The sequence below is a fragment of the Saccopteryx leptura genome, chromosome 1 (assembly GCF_036850995.1).
Source record: "Saccopteryx leptura isolate mSacLep1 chromosome 1, mSacLep1_pri_phased_curated, whole genome shotgun sequence".
NCBI lineage: Eukaryota > Metazoa > Chordata > Mammalia > Chiroptera > Emballonuridae > Saccopteryx > Saccopteryx leptura.
In genome coordinates, this window is record NC_089503.1 from 7,206,271 (window position 1) to 7,223,566 (window position 17,296).

General features: G+C 51.3%; 1 protein-coding gene across 1 annotated transcript in view; it reads right to left on the reverse strand.

Annotated features, from left to right (window-relative positions):
- PACS1 (phosphofurin acidic cluster sorting protein 1) overlaps positions 1-17,296 on the reverse strand; it is a 126,647-nt gene that overhangs the window by 4,304 nt on the left and 105,047 nt on the right. Inside the window, exons 11-21 of the mRNA XM_066348532.1 lie at positions 12,764-12,844; positions 10,487-10,602; positions 10,167-10,302; positions 8,909-9,013; positions 8,232-8,338; positions 7,431-7,585; positions 7,191-7,301; positions 5,973-6,075; positions 5,045-5,087; positions 1,727-1,769; positions 1,300-1,435 (exon numbers count right to left, since the gene is read on the reverse strand). Of these exons, the coding sequence (XP_066204629.1) occupies positions 1,300-1,435; positions 1,727-1,769; positions 5,045-5,087; positions 5,973-6,075; positions 7,191-7,301; positions 7,431-7,585; positions 8,232-8,338; positions 8,909-9,013; positions 10,167-10,302; positions 10,487-10,602; positions 12,764-12,844 (1,136 nt within the window). The remainder of the gene's footprint in view (positions 1-1,299; positions 1,436-1,726; positions 1,770-5,044; positions 5,088-5,972; positions 6,076-7,190; positions 7,302-7,430; positions 7,586-8,231; positions 8,339-8,908; positions 9,014-10,166; positions 10,303-10,486; positions 10,603-12,763; positions 12,845-17,296) is intronic.

Below are 17,296 nucleotides of genomic sequence, written 5' to 3' on the forward strand. Positions count from 1 at the left end.
GAGAGGCCAAGGAGCAGCAGAAGCGCCTCTCTTCCTGCCCAGGCCAGCACTGCTCCCACCCAGAGCCTGTGCCCTCAACCCCCACCCCCCACCCCCGCCCCCCAGGAGTGCCCGCTCCTGTCCCCAGGCTCCAGTGGGACAGCTGCCTGCAGAGAGGCTTCCCCGGCCATGGGGTCTAAACTTTGAATACTTTGGGTCCTAAAGAAAGTACTCCCCTTCCTAACCAGCCCCCCGCCCCCACTTTCCACAGCACCTCTCATAATCTACACAGTTTGAATTTCTGTGTTGTTTCGACCTTGCTGGGGCCCAGGAGCCTGAGCTCCTGGACAGGGTACTGCCTGCCTCATTCACGGCGACAGCTCCACTGCGTGGATCAACAGACCGGAGGCAGGAGTGCCAGGAGCTGACCCACGGCTCTTATTCACTCCTCACAACTCTGCAACCTGGCTACTTAACCTCCATCCTGACAGAGTTGGACATGAAGCTTAATAACTTGTCTAAGGGGCAAAGGTTCTTTGTTTGATCCAACTTTGGTCAGGCTCCTGAATCTTCTCTGGGCCCACCCGAGCACTTCCTTATAAAATCCGGTTTCAGCAAAAACCTGCTACGTCAGCTAGCAATAACCCCCCATCGTCCATATTTGGTCACTCTGGACATCTGATCAGGTTCCTCACCCCCCACACGCCCCCCGAGATGTCTGATCACCCTGGCCTGTCTTCACAAGAGTCCTGTCAGGTCAGTTTAGCCAGAACCCCACCCCAGTGCTTCCTCCCAGGAATTTCCCATCCATTGACCCCATAGTGCTCCTTGGCTGTAAATCCTCACTTGCTTATGCTGTATTTGGAGGTGGGCCCCATCTCTCCCCCATTGCAAAATACCATCGCAGTGCTTCCTACACCTATCAAGATAGTCCCCAACCTGACTCAAGTCTCCCTTCCTGTGCTTTAACAAGTGTCACTGACTAAATCAGATTGCAGCTCAAACAAGGTGCGTCTGACTCCCACACCCGTGCTCTTTCCCACGCTGGGCAGTCCCGAGACAAGAGGTGTGCACAGCACTTTCCAGGCTACAGAGGGGCCCTCATTCAGCACCGTAACTGTGAGACAAACAGGGCAGACAGAGCTGTGCAGTGACGTGCCCGGCCATTGACCTGTCTCTAATTCCACCCCCAGTGCTCTCACCACCTTCCTCTGCTGACCTTGGTGTGCTGTCACCCTCCCACAGTGCCACCGGCGCAGGGCAGCCCCGTGCCCGAGGGAGGGGCACGGTGGGAAAGACAGGCACAGGTGAGAGCCTTACCCCACAACAGCAAGGGCACTGCTCATGGACGGGGAGGACGGAGGGGTGGCTGTGGCATCTCGACTCAGGCCTGAGCTGGAGGGCGGTGATGTGGAGGGCACAGTAAGGCTGACCACAGGTGAGTCGTCCCCATCACCTGTCAGGTGGCAAACACGGTTGGTCAGAGGAAGCCACCCCTGACCCGCTGGTGGCAAGGAGTTGAAGTGTCCCTCTGTCTCAGTGACAGCCTGCTCTCCTCTGCGCCTAGATACCGCCCACCTTCCCCTGCCACTGCTGCACTGGGGGCGAGGGTGCCTACAGCGTTTCTGCTCAAACCTGGAGGACACCGAGCACAACTGATGTCTTTACCTTCTGGCCTGCCGGACTAGAGAGGAGGCCAGGAAGACACTAGCCTCATTCCACAGAAGCAAAGGGGCCCCAGGCTCACCTGTAGCAGAAGGAGAGTCTTCAACCAGACCCACCTTCACCACCTGGGAGACAGGAAAACACACAGAATTAGGTCCTCTCACCAAAGCTGCACATGTTCTGATCCAACTGGAAGCAGATGGCTGGGTATAACCAGTCATCATTACATATTATTTTATCATAGGCTATTTTTTTTAAAGATTTTATTGCCTGACCAGGCAGTGGCACAGTGGACAGGGCATCAGCCTGGGATGCTGAGGACCCAGGTTTGAAACCCTGAGGTCACCTGCTTGAGCAGGGGCTCATCTGGCTTAAGCATAGGACCATAGACATGACCCCATGGTCACTGGCTTGAGTCCAAGGTCACTGGCTTAAGCAAGCGGTCACTGGCTCAGCTGGAGCCCCCTGGTCAAGGCACATATGAGAAAACAATCAATGAACGATTAAGGTGCCCAACTATGAGTTGATGTTTCTCATCTCTCTCCCTTCCTGTCTGGCTGTCCCTCTCCTGCTCTTGCTCAAAAAAAAAAAAAAAAAGTTTATATATTGATTTTATGGAGAGGAGGGAATGGGGGAACACAAGGGTATCAACTCATAGTTGCTTCACTTTAGTTGTTCATTAATTGCTTGTCACACGTGCCTTGACCCAGCAAGGTCAGGGTTTTGAACCAGTGACCTCAGCATTCCATGTCAATGTTTTGGTGTTTTTTTCTTTTTTCTGTGACAGAGAGAGATAGAGAGAGGGATAGACAGGGACAGAAGACAAACAGGAAAAGAGAGATGAGAAGCATCAATTCTTTGTTGTGGCTCTTTGTTGTAGCTCCTTGGTTGTTCATTGATTGCTTTCTCATATGTGCCTTGACCAGTGGGCTATAGCAGAGCGAGTAACCCCTTGCTCAAGCCAGCAACCTTAGGCTCATGCTAGTGACCTTGGGCTTCAAGCCAGCAACCTTTGGGCTCAAGCCAGAGACCATGGGGTAATGTCTATGATTCCATGCTCAAGCCAGTGACCCCGCAGTCAAGCTGGTGAGCCCGTGCTTAAGCTGGATGAGTCTTCACTCAAGGTGTTGAACATGGAGTTTTGAACCTGAGTCCTCTGCGTCCCAGTCTGATGCTCTATCCACTGTGCTGCCGCCTGGTTAGGCCATGTTGATGCTTTACCCACTGAGCCACCACAGGTTAGGCTATCAAAGGCTTTTGAAATCTTTGCAAATACAGAGCAGCCCAGTTCCAAAAAATGAGGTGGGGGCACAGGAGACTCATGGCTCTTCCTAGGGGTAAGAGCAAGGAGTCCGTGAACGCAGGAACTATTTCAGCAGCCTGATCTCCTTCTGTCTAAGCTCATGTGTAGGAGGCCACCCTCTCATGTCAGAGAGAGAAAGGAAGAGCCCCCTTGAGAAAGCTGAGGGAGACAGGAGTACGGTGGGGAGTAGCTCTCCGCATGCTTGCCTGTTGAAGTAAGCCCAGAGAAGACGCAGTCGGCTGACACCTGCTCCCTCCTTTCCAGACTTCCTGGAATCTGGAGAAATACCAGCATGGAGGGATCCCAGCTTCACCCTCCCTAAAGCCATGGGGGCCATTCCAGCTTCCCAAATAATTTTAGATGTCATATAGTGAATTCTGAGAAGGCTAGAGGGCGCCCTCCAGTGGCCAGCAAAGGGCATAGCTAGAGACAGACTACTTGAATGTCGCAGCTGTTGGATCTAGTGACAGAAGTCACTAGATCTAGTGGCAGGCCAGGAGGCCACAGGTGAACCCTGGGGACTGGCGTGAAGTGGAGATCAAGTGCAGATGGTCCCCTTGAAGTGGGCTGCTCAGGACACAATGCTGCCATTCTTAAAATTTTCTATGCATTCTTAGACCCCAGAAAGTAATGCATCAATACTCAAATTTCCCTGATGTAACTTCTCTTGCTCCCCTGGTATTGCATGAGGCCGCCACCTCTTTTGCTTGTTTGTTTGAATTAAAAATTTTTTTGCCTGACTGTGGTGGCGCAGTGGATAAAGCGTCGACCAGGAATGCTGAGGTCAAAGGTTCAAAACTCCTGGGCTTGCCTGGTCAAGGCACATATGGGAGATGATGCTTCCTGCTCCTCCCCCCTTTCTCTCTCTTTCTCTTCCTCTCTCTCTCCTGACTCTCTTAGAAATGAATAAAATCTAAAAAAAAATGTTAAAAAAATTTTTTTTTCTCTCTCTCCTGGCTCTGAGACCAGAGTGTGCAGCGATTCACAGCTCCACAAGGATGTGAGTCAGACTGCCGCCCAGGCTAGTGGCTGCAGTCCGGGGCCCATGGCTACGGGAGCAGCTCCAGTGGTTAAACGGGGACTGTCAGGACCAGCCAGATGGGAGGCTTTGGGAGGCATGCGAAGGCGCAAGGGAACTTCCTCAGGCTCAGGCATCTCTCAGAACCACTCCAGGCATCCAGAACCTGGGACCAGCAGAAAATGGGACAGTGGGAGCTGGGCCCTCAGCTGCCCCTTCGCCTCATAAGCTAGGAGGGGTTGTCAAGGAGACTATGAAAAGATACAATCTGGTCTGGAAGGGAAATCTCATCATCTCATTCATGAAGTCGGTTTCAGCCATGCCCCCGTGGTATGGTTTAGCCCTGGCAGATGGTCAGCTCTGTCCCCTTGGGGCTCCCTCTCTTGGTAGGTCTCTGGCTTGCGGCCCAGCTATCACCAAATGAACCAAAGAGCCGTATCCCCTGACACCAAAGATCTCCATGAGGTGTCCCTTTACTTTCAAAAGCCCCTAGGACAGACACTCTCCCTTGACTAAGAAGAGACCCTTATTCTTAGTGGTCTAGCTGCCCCTTGCAGATGGAAATAACCTCTTCCTCAGACTGCCCTTCAGAAACAATCTATCATTCTTTCTGAGGCAGCTTCCCCTTATCTGGGCTTGTGGAAGCTCTGCTCTGGACATCACCACCGAGACCACGGCAGTGGGTCTGGGCTGGTGTGGGAAGTCTGAGACGCCCACACCCGTGAGGACCTGGGGACAGTCCCTGGCTCCAGGAAGGAGGACAGACGGGGAGCCTGTGCCCGTGCTAGCCCCGCGTTCCTCCACCTCTCACTGCCACCATGTGAAGCCGGCACTGTCCGCGGGGCTGTCCTGTGCGCGGCAGGCAGGCTGGGCAGCAGCGTCCTGGTCTCTGCCATAGATAGCAGCAGCACTCCCATTCCCCGCTGGGACAACCAGAGACATCTCCAGACACCGCCAGACGATCCGTGGGAGAATCACCTCTGGATGAGAGCCACTGTCTAGATAAGTCGTGTGTGTGTGTGTGTGTGTGGCGGGCCACAGTAGTGGGGGGCACAGAGGAGAAGGGTGTCAGTACTCACGCCAATGAAGGGGATAAACTTCTGGTACGAGTCTTCATCAGGGCTGTGGGGAGAGACAGGAGAGTGTTACAGTTAGTGGGCGAGGCTGTGCAGAGAGAGCTGGGACAGGCACTTTTTCTTTCTTTTTTAGAGAGAGAGAGAATGAGGGGGGAGAATTGGGAAGTATCAACTCAGAGCAGCTGCTTCCGAGGACATATGCTTTTCATACTTTATTGTGGCTTTAAGGGAGTCCAGACACTATATGACATCTTTCCATCAGGTGTCAGGATAGCAAAGAGAGCCACAAAATGGAGGCAAAAGACCGACCCTGCACACTGGACCCCTTGCTCCCACTTATTTAAAAAAATTAAAAAAAAAAATTTTTTTTACAGAGACAGAGAAAGAGTCAGAGAGAGGGATAGACAGGGACAGACAGGAACGGAGAGATGAGAAGCGTCAATCATTAGTTTTTTGTTGTGCACTGTGACCCCTTAGTTGTTCATTGATTGCTTTCTCATATGTGCCTTGACCATGGGCCTTCAGCAGAACGAGTAAGCCCTTGCTGAAGCCAGTGATCTTGGGTCCAAGCTGGTGAGCTTTGCTCAAACCAGATGAGCCCGTGCTCAAGCTGGCAACCTCGGGGTCTCAAACATGGGTCCTCTGCATCCCAGTCTGACACTGTATCCACTGTGCCACCACCTGGTCAGGCTGCTCCCACTTCTGAGTTTCGGTCCCGGGGAGTGGGGGTGGGTGGGTGGGGGCTACTCTGTGCTGAGGGCCAGATGGGTGTGAAGGGAAGGGAGGGAGGGCCTGGCTGGGAGACCATAAAAACAGTTTCTCTCTGTCTTTCACATTTACCTGGATTCCTATTCTGAAAAAGCAAAGAAGATTCAAGACTGATCTAGCCCACCCCATCTATTTTTAAGAAATGCCCCAAAGTGAAACTTACAACTTGTGCCTGCAGGTCAGCATGGCTTCAGCCACAGGGAGCTGGTGTGTCACGCCTGCCCCGCTGACGTACTGCATCACCCGCCCCACCACGTCCAGTTGCTCTGCAGAAAAGCCGGGAGACAACTCCAGGTGATTCCAGCAGGCAGACCCACCAGCCCTCTCAGAAAGCCCCCTCTCGGAGACACATGGGGAGACTGAGGAGTGGAAACAGAGAAAGGATTCTACAGGTTTGATTAAAAAAAAAAAGATTTTATTAATTTTAGAGAGAGGAAGGTAGAGAACGAGAGACAGGCAGGAACACTTCCTGCATGTGCCCTGACAGGACTGAACCAGCAACCTCTGCACTCTGGGACCATGCTCTAACCAGCCGAGCCATTCGGCCAGGGCTGGATCTGATGGCTTTGGCTCTAAGGCACCAGGGGCCAAAGCACTGTTCCCTTCCTTCCAACCCCTGCCGGCTCTTCCTCACGGCCCTGCTCTTCCCCAGGCTAATCATGCTCTGGACAATATATATATATGTGTGTGTATTTTTAATGTTTATTTTATTGATTTAGAGAGAGGGAGGGAGGGAGGGAGGGAGGGAGGGAGGGAGGGAGGAACATCAGTATATTCCTGTACTTGCCCTGACCAGAGTTTGAACCAGCAACCTCTGTGTTTTCAGACGATACTCTAACCGACTGAGCTATCTGGCCAGGACTCTGGCCTCCATCTTTGCTCATTCCAACCTCATAACCCAGTGGACCTCTCCATTCCCCCAATCTGTGTCACTTCTTTCAAGGCCTGAGGAAGCATTTGCCACCTCAGCCTCTGAGAGCTCCAGCTTGCTCCGTCTCTGCCACTCTGCTCGTGTTTGGAATTACATGGCTGGTGTGGTGTCACTTGTTTATCAATGGACTACTTAGGAGCTATTCTCTGCTTACAGATGATCTACACAAAAGGAAAGGTCCTCCCCAGCAACCCCCATGGCCCTCCTTATTTCTAGATGTGCGGAGCAGAGCAAACAGCAGAGACTAAAATCATTCAGGGTAGAATGGCCTCACTTTCTGGGCCTCCTCTTAATAAAACTGAAAAGATGACCATGAGAAGTGACTGGGAGAGTCCCAACTCTCCAGTCAAGCCATACGGGGCAAGAAGCACGCTCCTGGCTTCCTTCAACCACGACTGGCTCTCCGAGGCAGGTGGCATTCTGTCTCAATCCCTCACACGGGGTCATTACCTGACACTGGGGGCTCCGAGCGACTGAAGAGGTCTCTCCAGCCGGAATCAAGGAAGGTGCTGCTATATCTACTGTCAACTGAACCCAAGTATTTGGCCACAGGGTGAGAACCTGGGGGGCAGAGAGCAGGGAAGGTGAGCCGGTGAGGGGGTGGGTGACAGCCCAGCCGGAGGCACCTGGCTGCCCCTTCCGCAGACCCAGCCCACCAGCTGCTTCAGGAATGGGATTTGGCATCTTTACCGAGGGGGATAATGAGAAAGCGCATGTAGCCAAGCCAGTCGGAGGTCTTGCTGGCCAGTGACTTGACGAAGAACCGGAGGATGGAGCTCAGGTACGTCTGGCCACCCAGTGCTGCCACCTTCACCGGCTTCGGCATGGAGGAGTTGCAGTTGCAGCTGCGGAGCAAGAGAGCAGTCACAACCGTGTTCCAGGGGGTCGCCAGCAGCCTGCTCAGAGGAAGGCTCCAAGCTCAGACTTGATCTCAACAATCACAGGGAGAAACAAACCAACAAACAAATACTGCGAGAGGCAATCAACTAGTGCTTTTGAACTTAGGGAGACATCCAGGGTCAGAGAGGACAGGTAGGTCACTGTCCACAAGGAAGACGGGCTTGGCTGAGCCTGACAGGGAGACCGCAGTCTCCTTCCCCTGGCAGGGACTCTGGGCCCAGGAGAGGTCTTGGGAGGGAACGCCCTGACTGGATGCCAAGCAGCACAGTGGTTAGAGGGACAGGGTGAAGGGTCTTTGTAAAACCCTGGGCTCTTTCCTCCTGGCCTTCCTCATCCTGGGTTTAAGAGGACGAGGCAGGTGAAGATGTAGCAGAAGTCCAGGCAGGGAGGGCAGGAGAATGACATCTTTCACATCATGACCCTCTGGGGCAGCAGGGACATTACCGCACCATGGCCTGCCACTGCCTGACCATGCACAGATGCGGGCTCTTGGTTTGACAAGGCCAGGAGGTCCTGTCACCACTTAGAAGTCAGGGTGGGAGGACGAGGTCAGAAGAACCTCAAAGGGCAAGAGTGGTGCCAAGCCCTTACTAGCGCTGGATGCGGGTGAGCAGGGCAGACAGCACGGCCTGGACCTCCACCGTGGAGCAGGTGCACACGACAGGCTTCCGCTGGTCCTGCAGCAGCTCTGCCACGTACTGCGGGTGGGCAGAAAGGGGCAGGGACCCTGGTAAGGCCAGGGGGTAGGGACGCTGCTCCCCCACAGGGGCCAATAGGGCAGGCAGGGCCCAGACCAAGTTGCAAAGTCCCATCCTCTGTCCTTCAGACCACTGGGGACGAGGGATCTAGCTGGGTGGACAGCAGTGAGGGGGAGCAGCTGGAGGTGGGTGGGTACCATTGCTCCTTCAGAATCACCATCATGGAACCTATGGGCAACAGCTGGATTTTAATGTACTGTGCACTTCTCAAGGGACCTTCCTTCTGTGGTGCTCTCTGGCAGACCCAACCATCATGGAAAAAGGTAGGACAGGTGAGACTTGCTTTTTTTACGGCTGAGGAAACTGAGGTACCGAAAGTTAGTGACTTAAAGTCCCATAGGCTGGAAAACGACAGAAATGGGACTAGGCCCAGAGCTGTGGGCTTAGCTGAGGCCTGAGGCACAGGGATCACTTTCCTGTTCCTCTGTGCTCTGCCTCCCTGATTACAGCCCTGGCTGTCCCTTGCTCCCAGAACTTTCCCTCCCAGCCCTGCGGTCTTTGCCGTGTTACCTGGCCCTGCCAATCAGTGGTGTTCACAAGGATGACATTTTCTGGGAGGGCTGCATCTGACACCAGGATCTGATTCAGTTGGTCGTATACCACCTTTCTTGGAATCTGCAGGGACAAAAGTGTCTATAAGGCTGCCGTCCCCAGGGATCTTGAGGTTGGCGTTGGGTGGGCTAGTGATGAGAGAATCCCCAGAGCGGGGTATTCAGAGATACTAGGAATCTGTGGAGGAGAGCCAGTTTCCCACTGGTCAGACTTCAACAGAAAGAAGGGTGGCGGAGAATAAGCAGGGGTCCTCCGAGAACACACGGTCACAGCGGCCGTCCTGACAGGGAGGGCACAAAGCGGAGGCGCAGGAGGCAACCCACCATGGGGAAGGAGGCGGGTGAGCCGGACCGGCAGCCAGAAGGAGCGGGAGTGGAGAGAGCGCGGCGAGCAGGTGCTCATGGGAGCGAAAATGAGGGCACTAGGGAGAGGACTAATGAGGTTGCAACGAGTGCCTTGCGGGGAGCCCTGCTGCCACAGGAACGAAAGGCATCTCGGGACCGGCGACCGACCACAGGGACAACCCGCTGCCCCAGGCACGGAGCTGTTCTAGTCTGGTTCACTTTCAGCTAGGTAATAGCATCCAACTCAGCAAGCCACAATGACACAAGCTTTCAATGACATTTATCGGGTAAATGAACAGGCTTGCTGTTAACTCCAGAAGAACAGTAGCTATACGAGGTGTCAGGTCAGAGGAAGTCCTTCCCCACACCCTCGTACCACTGGCCTTCAAAAAGAAACACTTCCCAAGGTCCAGCTTCTTCTGTGCTTCTATCCCAGACCACTCTCTTAGGTCTTTCAATCAAAATGTTTCAATATCATTGACTTGACAACTTAAAATCAGAATGATGGGCCTGCAGCAGTACTAGAGGCATGAATTCCGGGCGGTGATGTCCAGTGAGGTTCTGAGGGCTGCCATCTTCTAAGAACCTGAGATACCGCACAGCCTCCACTCGACTGTCTGACAGAGGCAGGACAAGCCAGCAGGTGTGGCACTGCGCCTGCAGCTGATGGCAGGCTGGGACATGCTGGCATTTCGTGCTCTACCCTCTGCTCCCTGCAAACAGCCCGAAGCCAATTCCACACGATAGTAAATAACACCTATGCTAGACTTCTCTGTTTAGGTCTGATTTCAAAGCAGTCCTCCTTTCCTCTCGCCTAACTGCCCGGGAAGATGGCAAACAGAGGCTGAGGCCCAGGGTTGCTTAGAGGGTACCTGTGTGCTGTGGCCCAGGTCCGGGGACCGCTCGCTGTCGGAGCTGTTGGTCCTCTCACTCAGGGGCTTGGAGAGCTGCCGCTCCTTCAGGGGTGTGCTCCTCTTCTGCCGGGGAGTGTGCCCCCCATCCACCTTGCTGCCAGACATGTGCAAAGGGGGTGGTGAGACAGCCCCTCGAACCCCCAGCCACTGCCAACCGCCTCTTCCCCAGCCTGAGCCTCTGCTAAGGATGGTGGCAGCCTTGTGACATCTGCTTGGCTGCCTTCATTCTAATCCCCCACCTCAGCCCTGTTTTCGGAGTTTCTTCCCGTCCTGAGTACCTGGGTGAGGCAGAGCCCTGGAGATCTGTCTTGCTGGACTTCATCGGAGTTTTGATTTTCTCTGGCACAACCAGACTTGTGCTCCCATCACCAAACATGTCCTGGTCAGTGATCTCCTGCCATGGAAGAAAGGACGCCGTGAGGACGACTGCTCCCTTGGTGCCACCAGGAGCCTTGCAGAGTTCTGCCAGGGTCCATCCCACCACGGGGAGAATGTTAGCCATCTCCGCTCTCTCTAAAGCTCCCACCTCACCTGGTGAGAACGCTCTTACTGTATAACTGAGCACACCCACTGTCTTGCGATTCAGTCTGTCCTCTACTTTTACGAACTATTCGTCCACAACAGACTTGAACTGAGGCCCTCGCTTCTCTAGAGGAGAAGTAGAGTTTAAACAGGAAGTGACATGATTCAATTTCACTGTGAAACGACCCCTGTGCAGTATGGACCAAAGCAGGCGAGAGTAAAAGCTGGGTTATTCAGATTGCTGGTGAACTACAAAATGCAAGTTTATTAAGTTTTAAATTAATCCTCAATCAAACCTAATGTTCTGTCATCCACCAAAACTTTAATGCAGCATTTATTTTTATTTTTATTTTTTAGAGAGAGAGTCAGAGATAGGGACAGACAGACAGGAACGGAGAGAGATGAGAAGCATCAATCATTAGTTTTTCGTTGTGACACCTTAGTTGTTCATTGATTGCTTTCTCATATGTGCCTTGACCGCAGGCCTTTAGCAGACCGAGTAACCCCTTGCTGGAGCCAGCAACCTTGGGTCCAAGCTGGTGAGCTTTGCTCAAACCAGATGAGCCCACGCTCAAGCTGGTGACCTCGGGGTCTCGAACCTGGGTCCTCTGCATCCCAGTCCGACGCTCTATCCCAGGGGTCCCCTGAGGCCATTTATCTGGCCCCCGCTGCACTTCCAGAAGGGGCACCTCTTTCATTGGTGGTCAGTGAGAGGAGCATAGTTCCCATTGAAATACTGGTCAGTTTGTTGATTTAAATTTACTTGTTCTTTATTTTAAATATTGTATTTGTTCCCATTTTGTTTTTTTTTTACTTTAAAATAAAATATGTGCAGTGTGCATAGGGATTTGTTCATAGTTTTTTTTATAGTCCGGCCCTCCAACGGTATGAGGGACAGTGAACTGGCCCCCTGTGTAAAAAGTTTGGGGACCCCTGCTCTATCCACTGTGCCACCGCCTGGTCAGGCAATGCAGCATTATTTACCACAGAAACATAAACCTAAAACAATTCTTTCCTGGACTGCACTCAACTACCAGGTCTCCCCGGGAGGCTGATGCACAGAACGCCCCCGACGGCAGTTCTCTGCTCCCTCTCAGCACGCCGGCCTCCGGTCCCTTTGGAAGAAGCGCAGAAGGTCCAGCTGGGCCTGCTCAGGTGTGCTCCCCGAGCTGGAACCACTCTGTTCCTCCCCGGCTTGTCCACAGGCTGGCGTTTCTCCTGCAGGGGGTCACTCTGAAGGCAGAAATGTGCTCTCATGTCTGCGCCCTCAGTGCTCAGCACACGTGGCTGCCCAGTGCATGCGCATGAAATTCAACGACTACTTAAATCATGCACCCCAGCCAGTCGGCTCCAGTCCCCAGGACTTGGCTGGCACTCCTGGTAGTGCCTGCGTTTCTAAGAGCAGGGAGCTGGCCAGCACTTCAGTGGGGACTTGATGTGGCTGCCTGGCCACAGGGGGAGCGCCATGAGAAACAGAGACCATTTTCAGGGGAAGACACTGGTCATTATCTCTCAGATGCAAGTGAGGGTGACAGTGAGAAATTATCCAAATTAGCATTTGATCAGCTATAATTAAAGGGCAGAATGAGGACATTTCTTGTTTGCTAATCTGGGGAATAATACCCTGGTCTCCAGGCTAGGTTCCATTCCACGGATAAGAATTTTAGGAGAAAGAGCACACAGGACATTCACAAGCCTACAAATTTAGGCAAAAATTCCATGGTGGTCTTTTTGCTTTTTTTAACTTTTTTTTTTAGATTTTATTTATTCATTTTTAGAGAGGGGGGGAGAGGGGAAAGAGGGAAAGAGAGAAAGAGAGAGAGAGAGAGAGAGAGAGAGAGAGAGAAAGGGGGTGAAACAGGAAGCATCAACTCCCATATATGCTTTGACCAGGCACCAGGATTTTGAACCCGTGACCTCAGTGTTCCAGGTCGATGCTTTATCCACTGCGCCACCACAGGGCAGGTTGCCTTTTTTTCTAAAGATATAAAAACTACTTTAGAGCCTGAAATAGGAGACTGAACCATACATACCAGAGTGTCTGTTTCCGTCAAGCTATCGTCTTGGTTTTTAATCCAAGCAGATTTGACTTTTTCTAGAGCAGCTAATTCCATCTGTAAAAAATTATAATAATTAGTCATCACCAACCCAAATAATTACCACTAACTTGTTTCGTAGGTACCTAAGAAACTTAAAATCCTTTCACTTAATCTGAAGACCTAATACAATCGTTGGGAATTTCATCTTATGAAGAGGTTATTTGAGTGAAAATAGCCTCAAAAGGGCGAGTTATTTTTATAACCATTAAGTCAATGACACGGTGAGATATGGAACCAGCATCTCTGACTCTCACAAGATATCATTAGGGAAGAAAAGCTCAAAGTTCAGAGGGCTTTGCCATAAGATCCGTAAGTCTTGCCCTGTACTCAGTAAAAACCCCCTGGCCCAGGAGGGACATATGGGGCCTCTTCTGCTGGTCAGAAATGGCTGAGAGGAGGACCTTACAGGTCAGGCCCACAGTAGCCAAATGCTTTCTGTTTGGTACAAATGTCTAGGAAACCCTCAAACAGAATATACTAAGCAAAAACCCAATGTTAAGCCATCTAGATATAAATTAATTCTTCCTTTGTCCCCAACTCTTATCAGCATTTCTCATAAATATTAAAAATTTATTTTGCAAATACAGATGCATAGCCAGAGCTTTTAACATTTGCTAATATTGTTTCTGGCTGTTCATAAACCAATGTCAAAGTCATGAGCAGGTGAGGGTTGTGGGACTTAAAGAAAAGGTACGAGTCTCAGTGAATTTCTTTGGTCCTTGTGGGGAACCAGAAGGTCAGGAAAGATCAAAGATATCCCGCTTCCTCCTAATTACTCAAAGTCCTTCCTCTGAGTAAATTAAAGAATACTGAGAAAAATCAGTCTAATAGGTTCAAAGGGTCACTTGGCAAACTAATAAACAAGGATCACAAACGTAGGTCCGTGTCACTCTAAAGCAGCGTTTCTCCATCTCGGCACCATCAACACTTTGGGCCAGGTCCTTCCCTGTGGGGGCCGTCCTGTGTGCTGCGGGGTGTTGAGCAGCATCCCTGCCTCTACCCTCTAGACCCCAGTAACAGCCCCCTATGCCCACCCTGCCTCCTGTTGTGACAACCAAACATGTCTGCAGTCATTGCTAAATGTTCCTTGGAAGGTAGAAATCATCCCTGGTTGAGAACCACTGCTCTAAGCCGTCTGTAAGACTAACCCAGCATACGTTAACCAGACCCTGTGCCCCAGCTCTTGAGACAGTTTGGCTCAGAGCCACGCTCAGTAGGCTGCCTTCACACTACATGGCTAAGTCCTGTACACATTATGTGTTATGTGTCAGTGTGACAAATGACGGGCAATAACGCCATCCTCCTGGAAGGTTTAAAGCAGCATGCCCTGCAGTCAAGCCCTATGGCAGCTACGGCATGTCTCCCCGGCAAGGCTGCCATACCCGACAAGATCTTTAATTTGGATTGGCATTAGAGGGCAGCTGTTGGCTACTTACTCTTCTAGTTTAGGGGTCGGGAACCTTTTTGGCTGAGAGAGTCATGAACGCCACATATTTTAAAATGTAATTCCATGAGAGCCATACAACGACCTGTGTACGTTACGCATTATCCAATAAAAATTTGGTGTTGTCCCAGAGGACAGCTGTGATTGGCTCCAGCCACCCGCAACCATGAACATGAGTGGTAGGAAATGAATGGATTGTAATACATGAGAATGTTTTACATTTTTAACATTTTTTTATTAAAGATTTGTCTGCGAGCCAGATGCAGCCATTAAAAGAGCCACATCTGGCTTGCGAGCCATAGGTTCCCAACCCCTGTTCTAGATGTTTACAACCCCACTAGGAGGAAATTCTGACTCTCCAAACTTCTATTCCTGCTCCTATAAATACTAAGGGCTTTTCTTACATAGGACCCTGGGACACAGGCAGTGCAGTAGCTGTTTGTCTAATTGTGTGGCACTGGAGGCAGATGCCAGTAGTCTGAAGCACTGTGCCTGTGGGGTGACGCTGGCTCCTGCAGAACGTACACAAGCTCCTATGGGTGTGGGTGTGGAGCACAGCTGTTCTTTCTATGAAGTCCTGCTCTCTGACACCATTATTTACAGTGCTATGGGACAGCAGGTCCCAGCAGCAGGCAGTCTTGGCTGGAAGTCTTCATCTCCTGGCTGCCCCAACGGAAGCACTGTCAGGGCCTGTTATCAGCCTGCAGAGCCCAATTTACACGGCTTCTGTGTGCTCAAGTCTTGGAAAAATTCAACAACTGTAATAATTTATATCAGCAGAAATTCCTTCTGGTTCTAGTGATAAACTAAACCCTCTAAAACTTGGTGAGCAACAAAAAAAAAAGATTAAGAAAAATAAATATCCCTGGCTGTGGATATCCTCAGTGGATAGAGTTGGCCCAGTGGGTGGATGTTCCAGGTTCAATTCCTGGTCGACACATAAGAGAAGTGACCATCTGCTTCTCCTCCCCTCCCTCTCCCCCTTCTCTCCCTTTTCTCCTCTCACAGCCAGTGGCTCCATTGGGTTGAGAGTCAGCCCCAGGTGCTGAGGAGTGCTTGGTTGGTCCAAGTGCATCAGCCTCAGGTGCTAAAAATAGCTCAGTTGACTCTAGCAACTGAGGGGGGTTGCTGGGTGGATCCGTTTGGGGCACATGCGGGAGTCTGTCTCACTATCTCCCCTCCTCTCACTTAAAAAAAAAAAAAGAAAGAAAAAAGAAAGAAATCACAATGCTAGGAAATCAGGAAGAGAGGATAAAAGTTGGGCAGCATGTGCAGACCTGCCTACGTAGGCACAGTCTCAATATTTTTTCCTCATACATTTAGAAGTTCTCTGTGTTAGAGCACAGCCTCGCTCTGTAGTTCCTTCCCAAAGTGCCTTCCTTTCAAAAGAATTCCAAAGTTGCACACCCACATCAAGACATATGGGGTTCTTCAAAATAGAAATATCACAGAGACTCAGCAAAGCGAGTTTGAAATCTGGCCAACAAAACCAGAATTTAAAGGAGTCATAAAAAGACATCTAGATTCTATCAGGCAATAAATCCATCTACCCATCAACCAAACAGCATGCTAGAGGTCTCACCTGCATTCTCTCCCTGTATCTTCACGCTGCCTGGCAAGGCACGTGCGTTATCCAGCCATATCAATGAGGAAACAAGGTGTGCTGACTGCCACAAGTATAGTCAGTGGACCGACAAGTTCAGGGTTCAAACTCAAAAGTCTGACTTCAGAGCACATGTGTTCAACCCAGCCCTACTCTGCCCCAAATGAATGTTTTGCCTAAACAGGGACCTTCAGGCCATTATATTGTAAGAAGTGATACTCAATTGACTTTTGAGCAAACGAGGCTCCTACGCCAACACCTTTTCCTTACAAATAAGGCACCTGAGGCTCAGAGCATTAAGGAAGTATTCTCTCTAAATTCTGTAAGCCATAGAACCAAGATGAAAGTAAAACCTACATCCAATCCACTCAGAAGCACCTTCATGACAGCGTTCTCTTCCTGATTTAATACTCACAGTCCCTAGCATTTCCTGAGCACTTGCCCTCTGTTAGGTGCCAGGCTGGTGCCTTCGGGGCACTACCTCCGCTAATCATCTAACTGCATTCATTACAGGAGAGCCCTGTCCTGCACTCCCAGGCCACTGAAACGGTCCTCCTTCAGCCAGGTCCCAGTTTGCTCGTTAGGAGAATCATCCCTTGTGTTTATTTTTAAGATGGAGTCTTGCTCTAGTGGCCAAGGAACTGTCCACGTGAACAGTGATGATTCAACAGGGCCATCCAGCCCCCTTGGGAGAAAGAGCAGCCACTTCCTAAACATCAATAGAGAAGTGAGGCCCTCTCGGCTCCAGATATGTGTGGGCTGAGGAGCTGCTGAGAGAGGAGGGCCTGCAGCTGCCAGACCCGGGGTTCTTAGTGGAGGCCGCACTCTTCCATCCCACCCTTCCTCACAGTGTTGCCTGTGTCAAGGTTCTAGGGCCAGACTGCCTGCTGTGCCATCATCAGTAGGGGCGATTAGGTGGGAGACAGCCCCACCTGCTGGCAGCAGGCAGTAAGGCAGCCCACCAGCTGCTCCACCAGCTGCCTGGGTTGGCAGACATGTGGGACAAGTGGCAGTCCTTCCACAGACACAGTGCTTTTCAGGAGATGGGGTGCCTCACGTGCTTCATATTATTTCCCCACAATTAATACCTATTTTCAGGATGAATTTTATACTCCCTTTCTTAAAGTGGCAAGAATAGGAGGACTTAAGGGATTCAGTTTCTTTGATCTAAGAAGACACTGGGATTTTCAAAATCATGCACATCTTGCCTTTAGTGGTACACAAGGGGAAGAAGAGCCTCCCAGGGCCTGAGGCAGGGACAGCAGCAACCTGGGCTCCAGCCTCTGCCGCACTGCTGGGAGAGCCGCCCAGGCAGGGACAGCGCATTGTCCAAGGCAATGCTGGGCTCTTGGGGTGCTACCTACAGCAGTCAGCATCTTTCTCCTCCCACTCACCAGACAAAACAGAAACTGCCCACTAA